This window comes from Vicia villosa, linkage group LG1 (assembly GCF_029867415.1).
Source record: "Vicia villosa cultivar HV-30 ecotype Madison, WI linkage group LG1, Vvil1.0, whole genome shotgun sequence".
Classification (NCBI taxonomy): Eukaryota; Viridiplantae; Streptophyta; class Magnoliopsida; order Fabales; family Fabaceae; genus Vicia; species Vicia villosa.
The window spans coordinates 61,099,392-61,124,055 of record NC_081180.1 but is presented as its reverse complement, the minus strand read 5'-3'; the positions used below and the strand labels follow the sequence as shown (position 1 = coordinate 61,124,055).

The 24,664-nt window shown below is 32.4% G+C and overlaps 2 protein-coding genes across 2 annotated transcripts; both read right to left on the bottom strand.

Moving 5' to 3' along the window:
- Positions 1 to 10,911: 10,911 nt before the first annotated feature.
- Positions 10,912 to 12,906, bottom strand: LOC131639227 (F-box protein SKIP2-like). The gene has a single exon (XM_058909728.1). It carries the CDS (start codon positions 12,824 to 12,826, stop codon positions 11,105 to 11,107), a length of 1,722 nt encoding a protein of 573 aa, XP_058765711.1. The 5' UTR covers positions 12,827 to 12,906; the 3' UTR covers positions 10,912 to 11,104.
- Positions 12,907 to 20,026: 7,120 nt separating this feature from the next.
- LOC131643883 (uncharacterized) lies at positions 20,027 to 21,471 on the bottom strand. The gene is made up of 2 exons (XM_058914232.1): positions 20,590 to 21,471; positions 20,027 to 20,224 (listed from the first exon to the last, which is right to left on the bottom strand). The coding sequence occupies exons 1-2, from the start codon at positions 21,469 to 21,471 to the stop codon at positions 20,027 to 20,029; spliced, it is 1,080 nt and encodes a 359-aa protein (XP_058770215.1).
- Positions 21,472 to 24,664: the final 3,193 nt, after the last annotated feature.

The window sequence follows — 24,664 nt, the reverse complement described above, 5'->3', positions numbered from 1 at the left end:
TCTACCTAGGTCTTCCCTAGATATGAGAAACCATTCTCACTCCCAATCATCGCAATGATGTCTAGCAGTCAACACCTCAGCCACTGCATCGACGGCCTAATTTCCAACACTCTAAGCACACAAACAAATATACCTTTAAGTTGCTTCAAAGCTTCCTCCAAGAACAAAACTGCATTCATTGCTTCACAACTTCTGAGTGAGTAAAATAAACCTCTTGCCTACAGGCTTCGAGGCACAAATCAGTGACCATCACACAATCCGGGTGGTTCACTTACACGGCTAACCCTAATGATCACATCTTTCTTAAAATCGGATTACCTTTCAACTAGGTTACAAAGCTTTCTATTTATAACCTATTCCCAACTAGACTTGGGCTTACAATCACAACTATATTTGTTGGGCTTACAATCACAGCTATATTTGTTGTTACAAATCAGCAGAAATCTTCTGCTAAAAGAAAGGTCTTTAATCATAAGTTTCCTAAATTGTCTCCACAATTAGAAATTACACAATTTTCAATATTCTGACTTGATTCTTTTGACTGTTAATTCTGCGCCAAATAGGATTACATAATATTCCATGGAATATTCTGCATCTGTTACTTACATATTGAATCTTCACATTCCAGCTTCAGCAAGCGCAATGTCACATAAGACATGATGTCACAAAACATGTCTTACCATTCCATAGAACATCTTGTTGTTGTACCTGTTTTGTTCATATTTATATTTGCAAGTTCTACAAATCCTATTACATATTGCTGCTACTATGTTTTAGCCAAACATGAATTCCAATCACATAACTCAAGGCACTAACCGTGTTTGTGTTTGTGTGTAATGCAAACCTAGAAACCCAAAATATATAGAAGCCTTTGGAGACTATGGACCACATAATCTCTGTTTACAGAATGTTCCGTGGATATATCTACGGAAGGGTCATAGATTTCCCCGTTCCGTAGATGCATCTACGGTAAACACCTTGAATTTTCAACGTAACACCCTTCCGTAGATGCATTTACGGAAGTTTTCCTGCTATTTTTTTTTAGAAGAATAGAAGGCAAGAAGGCACAGTTTTGGTAAAGGGTGTAGGAAACACAAAACCTAAACAATTTGAAACACATACACACCAACACACAAACACAAAAAAGGATTATATTGCAATGTTATGGTGTCCCATGCTTTACACAAATCACCCTTGCTATCACACAACCAATTTTTCAAAGTAGCATGTGCCGACTCAACTCTATTGGTGGTTGTATTCCCAAGGTGTCGGACCTTATCAGTCCACGCACTAACAAACTTCTCTTTCACTTTGTCAAGAATGGTGCTTTCAATGTATTTCAATAAATCAAGATATTTTTCACATATTTTCCGGAATTGCAATACGGCATCGGCATACAATTCTTTTGTCGACGAACTTGCAATATGCGCCCATGCATTCATTATTTTGTCAACAATCACTTCAGGCTCCACCGCTTTCCCACCTTCGGTCGCTACTTGTTTCGTCCTCATAGCGGGTTTAACCTTACTTCTCACATTACATGATATGTGATATCGACAAAGTAATGCATAGGAATAAGGAAATACCTTTGCAACCATATTCATCAAAGCGGGGTCGCGGTCCGTAACAATCGCCTTAGACATCTCGACTTTTTTTCAAAAGTGAGTGACACACCTCCAATGCCCACCTAAAATTATCCTCTTTTTCACACTCCAAAAAAGCAAAACCAATGGCAAATGTCTTCTCGGTGGATGTAACACCGACCATCTTGAATAATGGGAGTCGATGCTTGTTGGTCTTGTAGGTAGAATCGAGAAGGAGCACTATCAAGAAAGTGTTGAACAACTTTATAGAATCCGGATGAGTCCAAAAAATATCTCGGACCATAACCTCTTTATCGTAATTTCTGTACCGCACCACGTATTTGTTATCATCCAATATTTTCAACAATTGTTGCATCTCACTCCTATCTCCCCTACACCCCTTTTTATTGTGATACCGTTGATTATACACTTGCCTTATATTTGATATGTTGTCTGGTTCCTTCCTTTTCAATGTGCAAGTATATTTTTCGGTTGGATAAAATTCAAGGACATGTCTTGAATAAATGTCTTCTCAACCGGATTGAGCCGACATGCCACCGGATGGCCTTGTAATTTTGTGCAGAAATCATGGTTATGCAAACCACAAACAATAGAGCATCTCCACTTCGTGCTAACCAACATGTAACAACGAATTTTAAATAGACACTCGCATTTTCTAGTACTTGTGTCGTCTCTTTTAAAATTCTTTAGAGGAGGATGGTATTTCCCGCTTTTTTTGCACAATATTGTTACAAACGAGTTTCTTCTTGTCGTACCATTATTTGATCTTCCTATCACCACATCAAAACCAAGGTTAGTTGCATTCCTACGAATCCATGTTAGCATGCTTTCATGATCATCAAAGTCTTGCTTGCTACTAAATTCACCTCTGACATCTACCACATTTGCGACTACCCCGTCGATACTCGTACAAACATCGACTAAAGTAGATAATTCTCTTGATATATTATCGGGGTTCACCAAACATATTTTGTCAAAATAACACAGAATTACAAAATGCTGGAAAAAAACTGCAGGGACTATTCCGTAAATGGATCTACGGAAGCTACGTAACTTTTTTACAGCAAAAAACATTGATAATGTGAACAATGTAGTGGTTGAAAGTGATTACTTACCTGAGATTCAATATCTTCTTGCTCCCTTTGATTTGTTGCACCAAAAAGTTCGAGTGTTGGAGTGAAATAGGGTATTGGTGGTGTAGGGTTTTTAGGGTGTGGAAAATGAAAAGTTTGAAGAAATGAAATAATGGGTAGAGTGATCATGCTGGTTCAAACTATATCAGACATTTCCATAGATGCATCTACAGAACAATGTGGCGCTAAGAGATTCCGTAGATGCACCTACGGAAACTTCCATGAACTGATTTTATGCGTATTTTTTTCACATATACACTAATTTATTACACTTCTGTAGACGGAGCTACGGAAGGAATCAAAATTTAGGGTGCTTCCGGATGTGCATCTACAGAAATTGGGGGGGAAATGGAATTTTATGCGGTATATAAGATATATTTGGAGTTGGTTGAGAAATGATTTTTTTTAACCTTCGAAACATAATGCATTTAGTAATTCATAACAATTAACAAGAGTAGTGATATACATGTTTTTTTAAACTTAAACTATAACTTTAATTATAATTAGATGGGTTCATATAACCTCGTTCTATGACTTTCTTCTTCTAAAATGAGTGTGATATTCGACTTTTTCATACAAATTAAAAAAATATTAATAAGTAAAAAATATAAAAAGGTAATTTTATCAAATTATGTTTAGAAAAAAATACATTTATTCTCTGATGATGTTGTTAAAATGGGGTTGACACTTCAATCTAATTTTAAAATATGCATTAGCATTCTCTATATTTACAAATATAAAAGAAAGTTTTTGGTGATAAGTAAAAATTGTAGGTAAAGGTTATTTATACTTATAATTTTTAGCTATCGCTAAAAAATAAAGAGGGTGACACTGTCATTTTAATAACTTTAAGAGAGGTTAATGTATATTTTAAAATTAGAGGAATATTGATTCCATTTTAATAGACTTCAGAATAAAAGAGTGTCATTTTCCTTTTTGCTTGATCAATTATTGATGCATTTTAATTATTGATACAATGAGAAAATAATAGATATAAAGTATTAATTAGAGTAGAAAATTATCCATCCACCACTTCAGACCTCTAATTGACAAAATAATGACAAAGATTAAGCATTGGACGACTCGTTTGTTGAATTATCCAGGACGATGTCAATTGATCAACAATATTTTCTTTGCATTTACTATAAATTAGATGCAAATTTTCTACTTCCCCAAGAAAATTATAAAATAGATCGAAGTAATATGTCGTACCTACTTATTGAGAGGAACTTATGTGTTGAGTAAGAAGGCTCTCATTGCTTGGGAGAATGTTTGTGTTCCAAAATTTGTTGGTAGTCTGATATTGTTTCCTTGCAGGTGTGGAACACAACAATCATTGGTAAGCTCCTTTGGAACATTCATACCAAAGCTGACAAGCTTTGAATTAGATGGTTAGATATTTAGTTCTTCAAAAATCAAGACATAATGTTGTGGCAACTAAGGAACAACAGCTCGTGTATTGTAAAGAAAATTATGAGTACGCAAGATGTTATGAAAGATACTGATTATTGGAAGGATGCGGTTCAAAATGGAAAGTATAAAACAGTTGCCATGTATAGAGCACTCATGGGAGACCTTGAACATGTGACTTGGAAGAGAATGCTACTCAATAACTATGTGAGACCAAAAGCCATATTCACCTTATGGATGACCTTCAAAGGTAGATAACCCATAAAGGATATACTTTTTCGTTTTGGTATCATCAATGAGAAAAGATGTTTTTGTGATGGTGAGGAGTCATTGGAACATCTCTTCTTTGAATATAGAGTTCCTATGAAGATTTGGAGTGATATTTTGGAGTGGCTCAACAACAAGCGAAACCCGGTGAGATGGTAAAGAGAATGTAGTTTGCTTATCAATGAAACAAATGAAAAAGGCTGGAAAAGGAAAGTTCTGAAAAATAGCAATAGTCGAGACTATATATGAGATTTGGAAGGGAAGAAATAACATGGTTTTCTCCACACAATTACAAATGTCTCATTATCAAGATTTGAAATCAAACTAGAGGTTGAATATGAAATAATTTCTTTGAAAGGGTTTTTGAACTTCAAAATGAGAGGGTGTTTATTTTACAAAATCAGAATGCAAAAAAATGGTGCAAAGTTGTGTAAGATTGTATATGTAAAATGATGACAAAATGATTTATATGTGCTTGAGATTAAGCACAAAAATGGATGGAAAAAGTTAGTTAGATTTGAATCAAAATAATTGCATGGTCTTAGTCAAATGGGCAAGTGAATTGGAATAAGGAAGCATAAAGATTTTTACCCATTTCACGTCTAATCTGAATCAAGTGTAAAGGTTTATTTGAATCAGAAAGCTCGTGATTCAAATCAAGTGTAAATTTTGATTTGAATCGATTCAAACAGAGCCAAAAGAGAAAAGTGAGAAAAACTAACTAATTTGAATCAGGCGTAAAGTATGATTCGAATCAAATGACGTATAGGTGACCCAGAACTGTTTGATTCGACTCAGGTTAAAAGTCTAATTCTAATCAAGGTGTTTGAAAAACTTTGGTTTGCCTCTATTCAATTTCGTTTGAGTTAGGATATGTGCTTGATTCGAATCAAACACACAAAATCTCAATTTTTCATAATTTTCAAGATACTTGAGATTTTTCTTCCCACCTAAATTGAACCAATTACACACATGGCTCTTATTCCAACGACTCATACAATTGACTAAAAGCATCGTGATCAAGCTCAAATTTAACCATTAATTTATGCATGTTAAAAACGAATAGATTCGAACTTGATACAGAGATGTGAAATCATGAAGGATACTCAATAAACGATAATAAACAAAAGCCATAAGACAAGAAACAAAAATAAACATATTGGGGGTGTTCCCACTAATGTGTTAAGGACATGCAACTTCAGTCTCCCCTAGGGATATACAGTATCAGTCTCCTCCTTTTTTATGTTTGGCAAGTTTTCACTTGGAATTGAGTCGACTTCGAGCCAAAAGCAAAAACACTTTTGCTCCCCCTGAAATATTGCACACAAACAACACAACATAAAACATATAAAACAATTATAGACTGACATTACAACTTATCTCCCTTTGACAACATCAAAAAGAGATAGATCGAAATGAGTGTAAAAGCTAGATAACCAACCAAAAACAAATAATTCCATATGAATATATAAGTTAAACGACTAAGAAGAATATACAACAACAAAGATCGGATACAAAACACGAAGATCAATATTCTACATGCAGCAAAATGCAAATAGACATACAAAACTAACATTCAACAACATACAATTAAGTGATCAAAAATATTATGTAAAGGAAGCTTAAATAATGCATGAACAAGTAAACAAATGCTCAAAGTATTAATCTTGATATCTTTCTTAATAACTTCTCTTATAGTCTTTATAGGTCTTCCTCTTCCTTGAATTATTTGTCTTCTCTCCATCAGGTCTACTTACCTTACTACATAATCTACAGATCTTCTCTCTACATGCCCAAACCTTTTAAGTCTATTTTCCACTCTTTTCCCTATGATAGTCACTACCCCAACACTCTCTCTAATGATTTTCATTTCTAATTTTACCATGTTGAGTCTTACCATACATCCACCATAACATTCTCATCTTTGTTACACTTACTTTATTCTCGTGTTGATTCTTAACCGCCCAACATTTGGTTCTGTGCAAAATAGGTTTTACCGCCGTCCAATAAAAAATATGATGCCTTTCTCCATTTCAACCATCCAACTTTAATTCGATGGTTTACATACCCTTCTATTTCTCCATCATTTTGTATTACAGACCCAAGATATTTAAACCGTGTGACTTGAGGGATAATAAGGTCTTCATCTTTCACCTCTAAGTTAGAACCTCTTATTATTTTATTAAACATACATTCGATACACTTTGTCTAACTTTTGCTTAGGCGAAAATCATGTATTTCTAAAGCTCATCTCCAGGTTTCCAACCTCTCATTTAAATACTCCTTTGAATCTCCAAAAAGGACTATATCATCTATAAAAAGCATGCATCTCAGTGCTAACTCTTGGATGTATTTTGTGAGTGCATCCAAAATTAAGGTAAAAAGGTAGGGGCTTAGGGTTGACCATTGATGTAAACTAATTGTAATGGAGAAATCATATGTCTCTCTACCCTGTGTTTGAACACTAGTCGATACTCTTTCATACATATCTTGGATAACTCAAATATATGCAACTCTAACCCCCCCCCCCCCATTTGTTTAGGTTTTTCCACAAAATCTCTCTAGACACTCTATCATACGCCTTCTCCAAGTCAATAAAAATTAAGTGCAAGTCTTGTTGGTCCATATGATACTGCTCCATCACACGCTGTAATAGATAAATTGCTTCAATAATCGATCTTCTCGGCATAAAACCAAATTGGCTCTCGATGACTTGAGTCTCTTTTCTTAAGCTCTGTTCTATTACTTTTTTCCATAACTTAAGGTATGACTCATAAGCTTAATCCCCCTATAATTTGTACAATTTTGTATATCCACATTGTTCTTATAGATTGAAACTAAAGTGTTTTTCTCCATTCATCCGACATGTATTTTGACCTCATGATTTTATTAAAGAGTTTGACGAGCCACTCAATACCTCTATCTCCAAGATTTTTCACACTTCAATAGATATTGTTGTTTGGTCTAATTGCCTTATTGCTACTATTTCATTTCAATGCTTCCTTTATCTCGTGTTTCTAAATCTGACAACAGCAATTATCAAGGTCGTCTCAATTAATTAGGATGCTCTGTTCTAATATTAAAAAAGGGCCTTAATGAAATAAGTGTAATTTAAAAAAAAAGTATTTAAATTATAAATCATTAAAATATAATCATTTTTATTAATAACATAAATACTATTTAATAAAATAAGTGAGAGACATATTTTAATCAAAAACTTCACAATGCAATTCATTAGTTTTTGTTTTAAGCTTTTTATATTTTAAAATTAATTTTTTAATCTTTTTAATTATATGAGACCTTTAATGAGACATAGAGGACTATTAATAAAAAATAAGGTTTGAAAATTTTCATTATTCTATTAAATTTAAATTAAGAGATAATTAAAAATTAGAAAATAAAATTACAAATTAATAAATTAACAAAAAAATAGAAGAAATTAACTATTAAAAGAAAGAGTGAAGACCCATTTTGGTCCCTCACAAAAACTACAGAATCCAAATTAGTCCTCCACAAAAAATAGGACCCGATTTAATCCCTTACAAAATATAACCGGGTCATATTAGTCCTTCTAGGGATATTTTTTTCAAACCGGTTTTTTCTTCTACTTTTAAACCGTGACTGGACCGCCAAGTCGTCTTTTATTTTTCATTTTTCATATTTTAAATACTAAATTGATTTTTATTTTTAATTTCGATTTTATTTTTAAACAATTCAGATTTTAAAATACAAAAAAAGATAAGATTTGTTCTGAAAAGGAATCGAACTTAAGACATTTAGGTCACATCCTATGCCTTTACCACTGTGCCAACGTACACTTGTGACAAATAATTCGCATGATTTATAGTAATATTAAACAATTCTAAATTTAAAATATAAAATATAAAATTTGTACCTATGAGGTCTCAAACTCAAGTCCCTTCAAATTTAATGATAGTCACTAATATCAATTAATCTAATTCATGCAACCCCTCTTAGATTACTTTTCATATTTACAATAAAGTGACTACCATTTAATTTGAAGGGACTTGGGTTTGAGACCCCGTAGGTATCAAAATTTATATTTTTTGTTTTGATTTCAGAATTGTTTAATATTATTATAAATCATGTCAATTATTTGTCATCAATGTATGTTGACATAGTGGTAAAGGCATAGGATGTGACCTAAATGTCTTAAGTTCGATTCCTTCTCAAAACAAATCTTATCTTTTTTTATATTTTAAAATCTGAATTGTTTAAAAATAAAACAAAATTAAAAATAATTAAAAAATGAAAAATGAAAAATAAAATACGACTTGGCGGTCCAGTCACGGTTTAAAAGTAGAAGAAAAAATCGGTTAGAAAAAAATATCCCCAGAAGGACTAATATGACCCGGTTATATTTTGTAAGGGATTAAATCGGGTCCTATTTTTTGTGGAGGACTAATTTGAGTTCTGTAGTTTTTGTGAGGGACCAAAATGGGTCTTCATTCTAAAAGAAAACTTTATAGCATTAACAATAAAAAAAAGAATTTTTTTGAATTTATAACAGAATAAAACATATAAATTAACAATTAAATTCTATTTAATTGATTTGAAGAATGCTAAATATACTCTATTATTATTTCTATTCTATTTAATTGTACCTAAACTTGTTGGGTGTTTAAGTATCTTTGTGAAATTACTTAAGATAGCAATTTTTGTTCTTTATAGGAATCAATTACATTAGGCCATTTATAAAAGAAATTGAGGCCCTCATTTAATAGAGGCCCAGTGTAGCAGCACAGACTGCACAACCTCTCCACCGACTTTGGTAATTATAGTTCAAATCCTCTTCTCTAATGTCGAGTTTGTTGGAATCCGGTAAAATATCATATCCTTCATTAAATAAATCGTAAAAATATGATTTTCACCTATCCTTTATATCTTTTTCCTAAATTAAGATTTGCCTTCTTCATCCTTAACACACTTCACATGATCCAAATCTTTAGTTTTTCTTTCTCTTCCCTTAGCAAGGAAGTAGTAGATTTACTTTTTGAAGAATCGAAAAACATCAACAAAATTACTAAATTGAGATTTGAGAATCAAGTTCAAGGATTAGCTCAAGATTCTTAAATGATGTATAAAATAACTCTAAGAACGAGATCTACACACATCACTTGCAATCGAAAACATTTTAAATATTATTTAGAGTGCAAGAACAAGATTAGATTGTCGGGTACTATTTTCAAACATATGAGGGATTGGACCACAAACGCTCAAGATGAATCAGGAAATAACACTCAAGATGAATCAGGAAATAACATTCCTTTTTGGAAATATATTTTTTCATATGCAAATTCAAGGAAAGTTGATCTCCATATTGGAAAAGTAAAGAAAAACTTGCATAAAAACGAAGTTATATCCTTATTCTTAAAAACAACCTTTAATTTATTTTTTAATTAAAATTATGAGATGGTTTGATAATGAAGGGGAGAGAATATTTTATTTTATTTTTTAATTAATAAAAAATTATGATTGATATTTTGTAAAATCAAGTGTTATGTTTGCGCCTATCTAAATTTTTCTAGAAAATATTATCAGATCATAAATTTTAGGAAAGTTAATTAAATATATTTTTCAGATGAAAGAAATATTAAATTTATTAAAACATTTTGGTTAATATTTAATAGATTAAAAATCCATATTAAATATTTTTGAATTAAATAAGATACATATTTAGAAAACTAGCTTTAAATAGTTTAAAGTTGTATAATTTTGTTTCTAGAGTGACTAAAATTGCTTATACTAATAATAAGATGGAGTATTTACCACTACTAGAGATATATAGTGAAAAAAAATCAACTTGAGAGCAATGCAAATAATATTAGATAGAGATATAATTAGAAAAAAATAATATTATATTTAAAATTAAAAAGTGATATTTATTTCTAAATACATTTTATTTATAAATAGATCATTCATAGTAAGAGGAGAGAATCACAAAAGGATGCCCAACTATTTTAGAAAGAATAAAAAACTTCTATTAGTGAGCATTTACTTAACATAGAAGAAAATAAGCTACATGATAAGTGTGGGTGACACACGAGAACCATCAATGAATTACAAAAAGATACTATTGGATGCCAACTAAGAAACAAAGATGCCAAATTAACAAATTACAACTGTAAAGTAAATAGGATGATAAAGAAAAAATACCAATGTTCTTTGCATCTTAATGTTTATGACTTTATGTTTGTACAACAACTAATCAAGCACTACAAAAGAAATTCAGTTTCCATAATGTTCTAATGTTCTTTTAGTTTGATTTTGATCAACAACAAATTCATCAAGGTGAAGTAGTGACAAGGGTTTAGTATGAATTATGAAAAACATGTTAGTGACAATGAAAATGGAATAATCAATCATCAAAACAGGAAATATAAATGTGACATCAATCAATCAAAACAACAAAATTCGATGAGCAAATAGTTCAAGGAACATGACACCAAACAAGCAAGAGTTTATCAAACATAATGTGGAAAAATGTATAGCCATTCTAACAAATGATTAAGAATAGTCAATCAAGGTGATTGATTGGATACATAAATTAACATAATATAAGCAAAATTCAATGAACAATAAATAATTCAAGGACCTTGACACTGAACAAGCAAGAAGAGCTTCATCAAACATAATTGTGGTAAAATGGATAGCCATTCTTACAAATGCTTAAGAAAAGCTGTTACTAGAGATAGTATCAATGTTTGTCCACCTTCTGAAAGCACAAGGCACGAAATTGAACTTGGACCTGAACATCGACCATCGGTTGTCGTTGTTATTGCTGGTTGAAGGAGAATCATCAATAGGGTTAACTTCATTGTCAATTTGTGGAAAAGCCATGGTAGTTTCTTGAACCCCGACATCACTACCACTTCCATCCAATCCCTCAACTTGATTGTGATCAAAATTAAACGCCAAAGAACTCCTCCTTACACGCAGCCACCCCGCGACTTCACCTGTAACTTTCACACACTTTCTCACTTTGAGTTTAACCAAATTAGGACACCCAGAAGCAAATGCTGCAATGCCAATATTCGACACAGGACAACCCTTAATACACAATTTCTTAAGCGCCACACACTTAGCAGCAACACACTCAATATCCGCATCAGTAACCGTACCAATTCCACAAAGAGCAAACCTTTCCAAACCCTGGCAACTCGAAGCAATCTCAGCCAAACTCAACGATGTAGGATACATCGCAATCAACACAAGCTCTTGCAAATTAGGACAGTTTTTCGCAACAGAAATCAAACCATCATCACCAATTCTGTTAGTCCTCCACCCATCAATGTGAAGCTTTTTCAACATCTTGCAACGTTCAGCAACAGCAACAAGCCCAGCATCTGAACACTCCGGCGTCTTCACAAGGTGCAAAGTTTCCAACTTCAAACACTTCGATACACCAACAAGACCCACATCACTCACCTGAACCTTCTCAAGATGAACCTCAACCAAAGTATTCATTTTCCCCACTGTCGCAAGCGTGGAATCCCAATTCCCCACACACCCAATCAGCTTCAAACTCTGAAGCTTCTTCGAACCAACAATCAATGGCATAAAACTATGCCCATTACCAAGCTCCTTCAAACAAATCGATTTCAACGAAGAACAACCATTTCCATTACCATAAACCGATTCAGCATCATCATCGTTATCTCCTCGAAGCCTCTTCACAGAAAGCTCCTCAATAACCTCACTATTATACACAACAGCATGAACACCCTTAACCCCAAACAAACACGACACAATCGAAAGCTTCTTCAAATTCTTACAATTTCTCGCAAGCCCTAACATCCCGATCTCGGTAATCTCCTTACACCCGCGCAACTTCAAGCGCGTGAGATTCTTACAACGAAGCGAGATCAGAATCATCGCATCATCATTCACGCTCGTCGATTTCCTGTTACAACGCAACGCCAGCTTCGACACCGAATCAAATCGAGCGAACAGCGACGGAACAAAATCCAACAGTTTCGCCTCCGCGTTTAGCGAAAGCCGCTGCCGGCTCTCACCTTCCACGCGCAACCACCGACGCGACACGACGGAGCAGCTTTTCCGATCTCCTGCATCCAGAAACTGGAAAATCCCAGCCAAACACTCATCGGGAATCTCATCCGTATAATCACGGCGTAAACCTCCATAGAACTCATCAGAGATATCACCGCAACCGTTACCGTTACCGTGACCGTGACCGAATCGGTTAATATTGGAAACATCGCGGCGGTTAATCTCCGGCGAGGTAACGGAGGTTGACGGTGACTGACCCATAAAATTGAAGAAAAATAATAATAGAGAAATAAAATTAAGTTTAACGAGGTTGTAAAATGTGAGAATAGCATGAAATGAAAAGAAGAGATGGAGTTGGAGAGAGATAAAGGGTTTCAACATTTCACCCGTCAAAGGGTGAAGCGCGTGTCGACTATGTAACCACCCAGGATGACGAGTTTATACCGTATTATCATCATTCAAATCCAAATTATAGACTTCTAGAAATGTTAGAAAAATGGTTAAATAATCAGTTTTATTACATGATCACTAGAATTAGAAATTTATCCTAATAGTTGGAAACTTTAATTTTGTTATAAAATTTTAAGCTAAAATTGATTGTGTATATTAATTTTAGAATTTAATTCTTTGACTTCAGTCAACTTTAATATCAACAAAATGTAGTATTTAGTCTTAATTTAGACCTCATACATGTATTCTGTTTTTTTTTTCTGGCAAGGTACATGTATTCTGGTCTACATTGTCATATTTGATTGATTGTGGTTTATTAACAGTATCAAAGTTTTAATTGTTGCTTTTTAGACTACTTTCTTTAAAAAAAATATTATAAAAAATTAAAATTTTGAATACACTGAATGATAAATATATTTAAACTATATACAATATATATTTAATATATCTAAAATATTAAAAAATATATATTAGAATAAAACTAAGAAGGATTTGAAATCAATTTTTTTGCTACTTTTATCTACAAGGTGTTAAAATTTGATTATATCTAATTCATTCATGTTTAAAAACAATTAAGATTTTGGTGATGAATTTTTAATAAGGTTTTTAAAATAGATATAAAAAATGATAACTAAACATATTTCATTTTACCAAAAAAATTGCTTTCGAAATAATTTTGTATGATCTAGAATCTAGATGCTCTGAAAATTTTGTAAACATACTAAAATTGAAATATTGTAATTTTACATATTAAAAAAAATATTTAATCCTTTTATTAATTATTAACTTATTATTTGTTAGGTTTTTTCATATATATATATATATATATATATATATATATATATATATATATATATATATATATATATATATATATATATATATATATATATATATATATATATATATATTAAACATACTAAAATTGAAACATTGAAATTTTACATATTAAAAAAATATTTAATCCTTTTATTAATTATTAACTTGTTATTTGTTAGCTTTTTTCGTATATATTTTTTGGTCTGTTGTTAACTTTTTTATTTATATTTTACAATAGTTATTATTTTATTTTAATTTTTAATATTTTTTAAAGTTATGTTTGGCAAGATATATTTTGAATTTATAGTTTATAATTCATAAATTATAAATCCATATAATGAGAAACAATTTGTTTGATAATGGTATTTTTATCACGAATTTATGATTTATTTTACTAATTTATTGCTTATTTTTTAAACGTTATTTTAAACAATATTTTAGCTTATAGCTTATCATTTTTTTCTTCTACTCTTATTCTTTTATTTTAATTAAAACTCACTTTTACCCTTTATAATTTATTTTAATTTACTATAACTCAGTTACTATGTATTAAATACAAAGAATACCAAACAATTATATCATTTTATATTTATCAGCTAGTTCAGCCGTTAAGTGTATCAAGTTATTCAACTCATTTATCCATTATCAATCATCAGCTATAAATTAAAAGTTATCTGTTATCAATCATCAAACATAAACTACAAACTATCAGTTAACCTATCAACGAATTGTTATTCTTATCAAAGAAAAACCTAATTTTAAAAAGCATATAACGTTTAACTTAGTTAGTAAGTAATTGGTTCATTTTTCCTTGAAACCCCATTGTTCCTAGACCATTTGATCCTTTCAATGCATTTAAAAATAAATGGTGTTACTCACTATCATTACTCTCTTCTTGCTCCCCATGATCAGGAGTTTTTTCTCTGAATCATCCTCAAAGTTCTCATATACTTATAGTAACATCAAGTGTCTATTAGGACACTTATGGTTGAAAGAAAACTCTCCATCACCAAAGTAGCATAAATTTTTTTTCTTTCTTGATTTGCATTTCAGCAGGTGATTTTCCTTTTATGTTTTGGTTTCTTTGGTCTTGATGCATAATGTTAGTACCATGATTTTAGGACTCATACAATTTTGCTAAAATATGGTTTACTACAAAGATGTTATGGAAGATGTTCTAACATGTTGCTCAGGAAAGATATTGTGACATGATATACAAGAACAACATAAGCTGTTTTAAATCATGACAGATTTGATTTGATTGTGTGATATTTCTTTTGGATATATATTAGTATATTTCGCAGGTCAAGAAGACTTAATTGGTAACAAGTTTTATATCTCCAGCTGTATACAAGTTTCCAAAATTAGATGTTAAGACAATTTAGGAAACTTGATATCTGTGTTCGAAGATTTAAGGAGATTTATCTACACAATTGGTGTATCAATCAGCTTATGGATCAAGAAATATTTGGATATATAATTTGAAACCCATGGACTGCAGAGGCGTATTAAAAGAGAATATCTGACCTAATGTAACTCAGAACTTGTCATATTTTGTAAATTAGGGGAAGTTTAGAGTTGTAGGTTTGAGTCACCATTGTATCTTCTGATACTTGTGGTAGACGTAATGATCTCACTTAAAAGCCTTTAGGTAATGAGTTGAGTGTTGTTCTCACTCTTGAAGCGTTTAAGCAAGAGAGTTGAGTTTTGGTTTGGAAGAATAATCTTCCTGTTGGGTTGTTCTTGATACAGTCACTGGGATTGGGGTTGTTAGATATCATTGAGGTGATTTAGGAAGCGGGATGGCGATTTCCCATATCTAGATGTCGATTTCTAGATAGAAGTTGCATTGGGTAGTGATTAGGAGAGAAATTGTAAATTGGGATTGTTTAGGCTTTGAACTATACTGCTAATAGTGGATTTCCTTCCTGGCCTAGTAGTTCCCATAGTAGGTGATGTCGCACCAAACTGTGTTAACAACTTTCTGTGTGATTTATCATTCTGCAATTTGTAATTCAGTATCAAACACAGCTTGATGAATCTGCCCAGTTTGGAGACAGATGTTGTAACATTTGTCTTGACAAGTACTGATGTACGGACATCAATATTAACATGTTTTGTATATACTAGAAATTTCACATAGGTCTGGTTTATGGTGTTTCTAGTTTAAGATTTAAGGTTTAAGGTTTACTGGTTTTGTATGAAAAGGAATTGGTGGGCCATGTAGCATCACATCTTTACGAATATCGGTTTGCAAACCACTTATAAAGCAATATATAAGTGCACCATTGCTCAATCCATATACTCTATTAGCCAAAGTAGTAAATTCGATGTAATATTCATTCATAACATTGGTCTGGTTGAGATTGAACAAGGTTGCACGAGGACAATCATATATTGAAGGACCAAAATCAATTTCTTAGGCTCTAGTTAGCATTTGCCAAAACTGGAAGTGTTGGGTTCTTTGCATCAGTTGGAACCAAGGGACTGCATTCTGATCTAAGTGCACAAATGCTATAGTAATTCGATCCAAATCAGGAGTATCATAGTAATCAAAGAACGGTTCAACTTTAAAAATCCAATCCATAACTTTTTTCTGTCAAATCTAAGAAATTCAAGTTTTACAGTCCTTACATGAAACAATTGTTTGCTTAAGTTCGATCCACCGACGTGAGATCTAGGAGACTCCTTGCATTGCCGAAGTGTTTCCATCGCCTTTATGATATGCGTGAGCCTGTGTTCATTTGAATTTTGTGACATTCAATCCGTCCAAAATGCAGGTTGTTTACAGCTTCCATTCATTCCATATATGACTGCAGATTCACACGATTCTGCTTAGTCTCTTCTGTATTTTTCTTAAGCTCTGCATACAACTCCTTCATACGCATATTATCTGCCACGTTGAAATGAAAGCACCCGTCGTAATGATCAAACTAAATTGATGGAAGAATTCAAGTAGCACTTTTGATTTAGTAGTATTAATTGAACTCCAAGGTGAAAGACATTTCAAAAATCACTGAAATTGATAGCTATAGAATGAGAAAAGTTGCAAAAAAAAGAGGTAAATTTTAGAGGAAGAAGGGGATTTGAGAAATTAGAAAATGACTTCACACATTATTCCCTTATTATATAAAGCCTCATTCACGTAAGTAATCCTTCAAACGGACATTTGGCAATTTGCTTCTCTCTCCACGTCTCACACCACTTTCTTTGTGGATCCTACTACCATTTGTCTTGACCATTACACAAGAGTAGTTCAATTAACTGAAATTAGAGATATATTTTATCGACCATAATGTTTCAACTATCTATCCATTAAAAGAACATACCGCCAAATGCCTTAAAATACCATTTTTCTTTTAAAATTTTACACATGAAAAAGGACTAATGAGTAAATGCCAAATGTCCAAAATATTGTAACTTCTCATTCAATCTCATTGTGACCCATGGCATAATATATAAATTCAAATTCACTTCTGTCTCTTTCCCTCTCACCAATTCTCCAAATCCACTTTTGCCCAAATATATAATTTATCTTATTAAATACCTATCATATCTCTATCAGAAAAATACATCTTTTATTTTAATTAACAATTTTTATTATTTGACATACAAAATTCTTAATTTCAAATATCATAATTTCTCTTTTTCTCACAAGTCACCATCAACAAAATACTTATTTTATTTTAATTAACAATTATCTTTATTTGAGACACAAAATTCTTTTTTTTTGTGTGTGGAAAGAATAAACTTTATTTCATAACCAAAAAACCATTACAAAACATGGATATCACAGGATCCAGCCAACACAAACACACTAAGAAATACAAGATGATGAAAAAACACTTAAGGCATCATCAAGCTCACAAAGAAATGCCTCATATTAGTTTTCATCCATATCCTATACAAAACAATATCAATAACTTTGGTCCTGTGAGGTCCCTACTCATATGTTTCCCAAAGAAATGGAGGTTTCTAAATAACCAGCATTCATAAACCACCTCAACAAAAGCACACCTAAGAATATCAGCTCTGGTGCCTTTGCCTTTACTGGTCTTAAGCATCCAATTAAGTTCATCCTCCCAGCCTGAAGGATTATGATCAATATGCAGCGAACTCAAAACATGTTTCCAAATATCTTTAAAAGTGTTGCAAGCAAAAAAATATGTGATTTAGAGTTTCTTTTTCCCTGCAAAATTAACAAACATCAGAGGCCACAAGACAAAATCGGTGAATTCATTCCTTAGTGGCAAGCCTGTTATGGAAAGCTAGCCATAATGTACACAATGCCTGCGGTCTAGCTTGGTTATGATAGAAAATATTCTTCCACGAGGCAACAGGAAATTTCATTCTAAGCTCATGATAAGCTACTTTAGTTGCAAACTTTTAGCGTTGAATCATGTCGTGCCAAACTTGAATTTTAAAAAAAATCTTGCCTCTTATTCATAATGGATTTAAGGATCCAAGAGCAAGTAGTTTTTATAGGAACATGCAAATTATCATCATTCTTCATATAATAGCAATGAATCCATTTGATCCAAAGGCTATCAGATTTACCACACAGGTCCCACGACATCTTCAGAGACAAAAATGCAACCTTTAGATCAAATGGATTCATAGAAATGATATTCAGGCCACCCTGTTTTTTGGGACAACAAGTTTTATCCCAAGCCACAGGGGATTTTCTAGTGATTTTATCCCCTCCTGACCAAAGGAACAATCTACAAACAGCCTTAACAATTCTGATCACTTTTTTGGGAAGAGGAATGCATTGTAAACGTAAGTTGACTATAGAAAATAACACACTTTTGATCAAAAGAATTCTACCACCAAAGCTAAGGAGTCTAGTACTCCAGTGTCTAATTCTAGCAACCATTTTATCAACTAAAAGTAAACAGTGAGCCATCAGTAACTTTTTACTATATAAGGAGATACCAAGATACCTAAAAAGGAAATGACCTTCACTGAAAGAAGTGATTCTCGCAATAGACTCTTTAGTTTTCTCTTCCATATTTCCATGGTAAATTTTGCACTTCATGGGGTTAACAAACATCCCTGTGGATTTGGAGAACTCATGGAAATCCTTCATGAGCAGCTCAATTGAAATAGGGTCTCCTTTAGCTAAAAGGAGGAGATCATCTACAAAGCTTATATTGATGATCCCCAACTTTTCACATTTAGCATGGAAATTAAAGTTCGGATTGGTTCTAAGATTTTGAAGAACTCTATGTAGATACTCCATAACTATGACAAAAAGCAAATGAGAGAGGGGGCCACCCTATTTAAGACCTCTCTTTCCCTTGAGGATCCTAGTGTGATCACCATTAATTCTGAACCTATAAGACACACTGGTAACAATAATCATAATCCAATTGATAAATTGGTGAGGAAAACTCAGTTCGTGGAAGATGGTTTCTAAGGTGCTCCATTCCATTGTATCATACGCTTTTTGGAGATCTATTTGGAGCATGCATCTAGGAGTACCTTTTTTCTACTATACCCTTTAGTTAGCTCATAGGCAAGGAGAAAATGATCTTGTCGAGGACTTTACCCAATATGTTAGCCATTATCTTGGATATAACTTTGTAGATGATAGTAATAGTACAATAAGATATAGGGCATTAGTCTTTCACCCTGCTAGCATTAGAAGTCTTGGGAATGAGAGTGACCAACGTGCTATTAATGGCTCTTTACATTTTCCCCTTCTTAAAAATTCCTTGTCTGCACAATAAGATTGCTTAAGTTTTCTCTTCAAATATGCATGAAAAATGCATTATTACTATCACCTATTCTAATCTAATTGATTTTTGCTCTTTGGTTCAGAATATATTCTTCCATGTTGCTCAAATTGATGAAATTTATAGTACAACTCTTCAATTTCTCAATAATTTGAGGATTCATTCGGTCATGTAGTAGGTTATGTTGAGATGCTTATAACTCATCTCTAGCCTTCACAATTTGATCCTTGACACCCTTAAGAGGCTTACTTTTATCTCTTATGACAGGTTGAAGCCTATGTAATTTCTTCTAGAGGATATACATAGGGCTTCCAGTTAAAGGGATGATCTAGCTTTCACGAACACCTTGCAGGAAACCCTCTACATTAGTAACAATATTAGGAAATTTGAAGTGAGCTTTCCTAGGAGAAACCTGCTCAGAACCTTTGAGGCAAAGAAGGGCATGGTTAGAGACCCCTTGCTCCATGATATGTCGAGTAGTATGAACATTTTGACAAAGCCAATCCAAGTTTGCAATGACCCTATCAATTCTTGAATATATGGTCCCCTGAGGTTGTTTGTTAGACCAAGTAAATTAGTCACCCACATTATCTTTTTCATGAAGATCTAAGTTATCCATCAAGTGAATTGAATCTGCAAACTCATACTCCATAACCACATTAACACTAACTCTATCAGAAGCTCTAGGAACAGTATTAAAATCCCCCATGATTAGCCAAGCACCACTAATTTGTGGATGAAAATTTTCAATATCCAGCCATAACCTCTTCCTCTAACCAATGGTGTTAAAAGCGTAAACATCAGTACACCAGTATTTAAAGCTGCCAGCTAGGTTATAAACTCCAAAATGCATGTATTGAGATGGGTAATGAATAGGAACCACTTGGACTTTAGACTCATCCTAAAGAACCCATATTCTACCATTATAGTGGTAAGGATAATTGTTAAGGTAAGACCATTGCTGCCTTAGTCTACCCCTAACAGTACCAGCCTTATTATTTTTTACTCTAGTCTCAAGCAAAATGACAATAAAATGGTGCATATTATAGAGGCGGAAGCTAACCTCCTTGCACTTTCCAATATTATTTATGCCCCTCACATTCTAGGAAATGAGCATAGCTATGTATTTCTAAACACTTGAGGATCATGCCAAGTCTTAAGTGTATCAAATCCATTATGATATGCAAGGTCAACATTATAGTTGAAGTTAAATTGTAAAATAGCTTTACCTCTACTCTTTTCTTTGTTAGAGACTTGAACCCATGATGAGGTACTAGGCTGGTCCACTGCTATGGCCTCTATTGCAGCATTATCTTCAGTAATAGTGGTAGGTACCCTCTGCTCTACTTTGGCCCTTAATTGCTTCATGACTTGTGGCTTCTCATTCAAGCATTGGTGACCAATCTTTTGGCATTTTTCGCAAAATTTTGGCTTCCATTCAAACTCAACAGGCTGGTTAATCTTCTTGCTATCATTATTCCTAATAATAATGAACTCCTTCAGTTTCTTTGTAATGTCTATCTCAACAAGAATACGAGCATATAATACATGTAATTTATTGGCCGTACATTCGTCCGTGAAGAGGGGGTTACCTAGAGCACTTCCTATCTTGCCTAAGCTTTTTGCACCCCAAAGACGAAGAGGCAAGTTGGGTAGCTTCACCCATATGGGAAGAGTTCTTAGCTTATCTCGCTTAAAATCAAACTCAACGCTCCACTCCCTAAGGATCATAGGTACCCCATGAATTGTGCAAGGACTTTTTATGAGAACTTGTTCTTTATCTAAGTCACTGTGAAATTTTAAATACCCTTCATCATGGAAGAACATATCAGGGAGTTTCACAAAGCTCCAAAACTTAGTCATAAATTGTTTAACCGCATTCATGCTTAAACTCTTACCTAAAGTGTATATAATAATAGAAGAATCCCAAAATAAAACCCCAGTTTCAATATCAGCCTGCTCTATCTCAACTTCACACTCACCTTCGACGATCTTAGGCGCGGTGAAATAGATTACCATACCATTAGTAGGAAGTCAGTTTCCACTAATCACATCAACCCATAATTTCCCCCTTATTTCATACTCTCAAGTTTATTCACAAGTGTCAGATTCTTTTTCAAAACCTGCGAAATTAATTCCTCCCCATTGCTATCCTCTGAAGGAGTATTTTCTACAACACTTGGAATCTCTTGTAAGGTGGTGCTATTCTCTGTTTGTTTCATCGAGCTCGTGGGTTGCATCGGAGAAGCTGAAACCCTGTTTTTTGGCCTTCCTCTGCGCCATACTCTAAACCAACTGATTTCTACCACTTGAAAATGGCTCCGAAAGGTCCTAATCCTAAGATTAGGAGTTTAAACCAAATCAAAGACACAAACAACCGATGGAAACCAGAAGAAAACGATGCCTTAAAAGTACGTCGGAAATCGCCGCAACGTATTGGAAATCGCCCCTATGTTGTCGCAATTGCAAAATTTATCTTTTTCTCACATGTCACTATTAGCAAAATATCAATTTTATTTTAATTAATACTCCCTCCGTCCCACAATGAGTGACCCAGCCCACCATTTCACACATATTAAAAAAAGTGTAGAACAGTAAGAGAGAGAATAACATTTTTACCATAACACCCCTAATCATGCATTGGAAATTGTGAAAGTTTAATTAATTTGAGGGTAGAATAGGAAAAAAAATTATTGAAAATTGAAATGGGTCATTCATTTTGGGACACTAAATTATTTCAATTGGGTTACTCATTATGGGACGGAGGGAGTAATTGTCTTTATTTTAGACACAAGATGTTTATTTTCAAATGTTAAAATTTCTCTTTTTCTCACGGGCCTCTATTAATAAAATAGGTATTTTATTTTAATTAATAATTACCTTTATTTGAGACACAAAATTCTTATTTTAAAATATAAAAAAAATCTTTTTCTTACAGGTCACTATCAGCAAAATACCTATTTTATCTTTATAGAATTAATTTTTTAAATTTTTTTCTTTCTCCATTTTACTAACTTTTTTTTATAATTATTTAATTAATATAACAGAATTTATATTATTATTATTATTATTATTATTAATTTTATAAATAAATAATTTATTTTAAATTATATATATATATATATATATATATATATAGTTTTAAATAAATTTATACGTGCCCACGCACAGATATTTTTCTAATCCACTAATATAATTAGTTTTTCCAACAGATATCTGAGAAAAACTTGCCTGGATACGAACATAAATCATTAGTGTTAGGAACAACCAATAAGAAAAGAGAATTTTTTAAATTTATTTAAAATTTAACTTCTTTTTTAATTGGATTCATGGGGTGGTTGTAATTAAGTAGGAGAGAGAAAAAAGATATTTTTGTTTTTTAATTAATAAAAATTTGTGATTGGTTGTTTGTAAAGCCATTTGTTATGTTTGTGCTCATGCAAGTATTTTTCCAGATATCTTTTCTCCATCATACATACAATGTTTTGAGTTATTTGTTAATCTAATAACTTAAAAAAAAAAACTCAATTCTATATTTAATACTTTTAACTAATTTTTAGAATAGACAACAACAACTCTTTATAAAAGAACCAAACTCATAAGTTACATCTATTCCACTTCAACCCTATACGAGTGGCCGCAAATGCCCCTTCTGCATTGTAGTTTCTAGTACGCGTTGATAAGCCTGCAAGCTACTAACGTGTGATACTGGTTATTATATTCACGTGTACCGTTCATATCGATGACTTTCCTTTCATTGGACTCGGTTTAGTAAAATTAACAAATACCACTAATGAATATAAAAAGTAATACTAATAATTTAAAATCATTTTAAGCCCAAGTCACCGATGTTTCTTCATAGTTTAATTCAACGAAGAATTTGGAAATGGAAGTAATGCTTATTATGGGGACCATGTATGTATGTGGCTTTTGCTGTGGCTTTTGCTGAATAGTTCGGCGTTCGCATCGATTGATAATGGCTAGCTGCTTTTTGCAAAGCACTAGATATGTTATGACTTTAGACGGTGATGACAGTGAAAGTGGAAATTTTGACTTGGACTTGGTCCCCTTTGTATAGCTTTTAGTTTGTTGTGTTCTTCATTTTTATTTTATTTTTAGTCTTCAGTTTTGATTTTATTTTTGGGTTTTTGAAAAAGGAAAAAGTTGGAGCTAGTTTTGTTTTTTTTTTTTTGTTCCATTTTATTAGTAGTTTGAATGTTTGATACTACTTTTTCTTCCTTCTTTTGATTGGACTCAGTTTGATGTTTTCAAGTGGTAGATTATTTAGTGTGTTTATGTATAATGCTTGAGTAATTTCTTAGAAGATAAAGATAAGGTTGGTAAATAATTTGGCTTGAGGAATTTCTTTGAAGATAAAGATAAGGTTGGTAAATAATTTGGCTTAAATAATTTTTTTGGTCTATAAGTTAGTGAATTTTTGAATTTGATCTTAATTGTTTTTATAAGTCCTCATATATCTATTTTTTCTGACATGGCGGCTATTTTATTTACTTTTTCATTTTTTTAATATTTAGTTATTCCACGTAATAATTGTTTGTTTGTCGCAAGGGGGATTAAATCCTTGCCCCTTTGCAATAACAAGTAATACTCTATCTATTAGGTCATCTTATCATTTTGTATAATTAATTATAATTAGGAGGCGAAAATAGGCTAGATCGAGTTAGGTTTTGTCAAGCCTGAGCCTGACCGATAAAAAAAATTGAAGTCTAAGTCTAACTTGTAGCCTGTCGTAGGCTTGTTTTTAAGCCTGAGCCTTGCCTTTTCGAATGTCTGGTTAGCCTACATAAAAGCCTATTTGTTTTATACATGTATAAATAAGCAATTAAAATAATATTTAAATAGACTAACTAACTTAAAAAGCAAGAGACTAAAAATTTGTTTGCATTGACTTATTTTAACTTACCTATTAGCATAAGTTCTGTGAGACTATTTGTTTAAGAGAACTTATGAAAATAATGTTTATCACGTGTTTTCATCTTATTTTCACAAGGTCTTCAAGATAATCAAACTTTATTTATGTATTTTAATTCAAAGTATAAAATATAACATAATGATAATAAACAATTATTCATATTTATTTAAATAGACCGACCTAATAGGCTTAAAAGGTTTTGCTTAGGGCCTGATGCCTAGCCTTTTTAACTATATAGGCTTATAAAAGGTCTATATCTTTTCAATTTAAAAAAGTGTG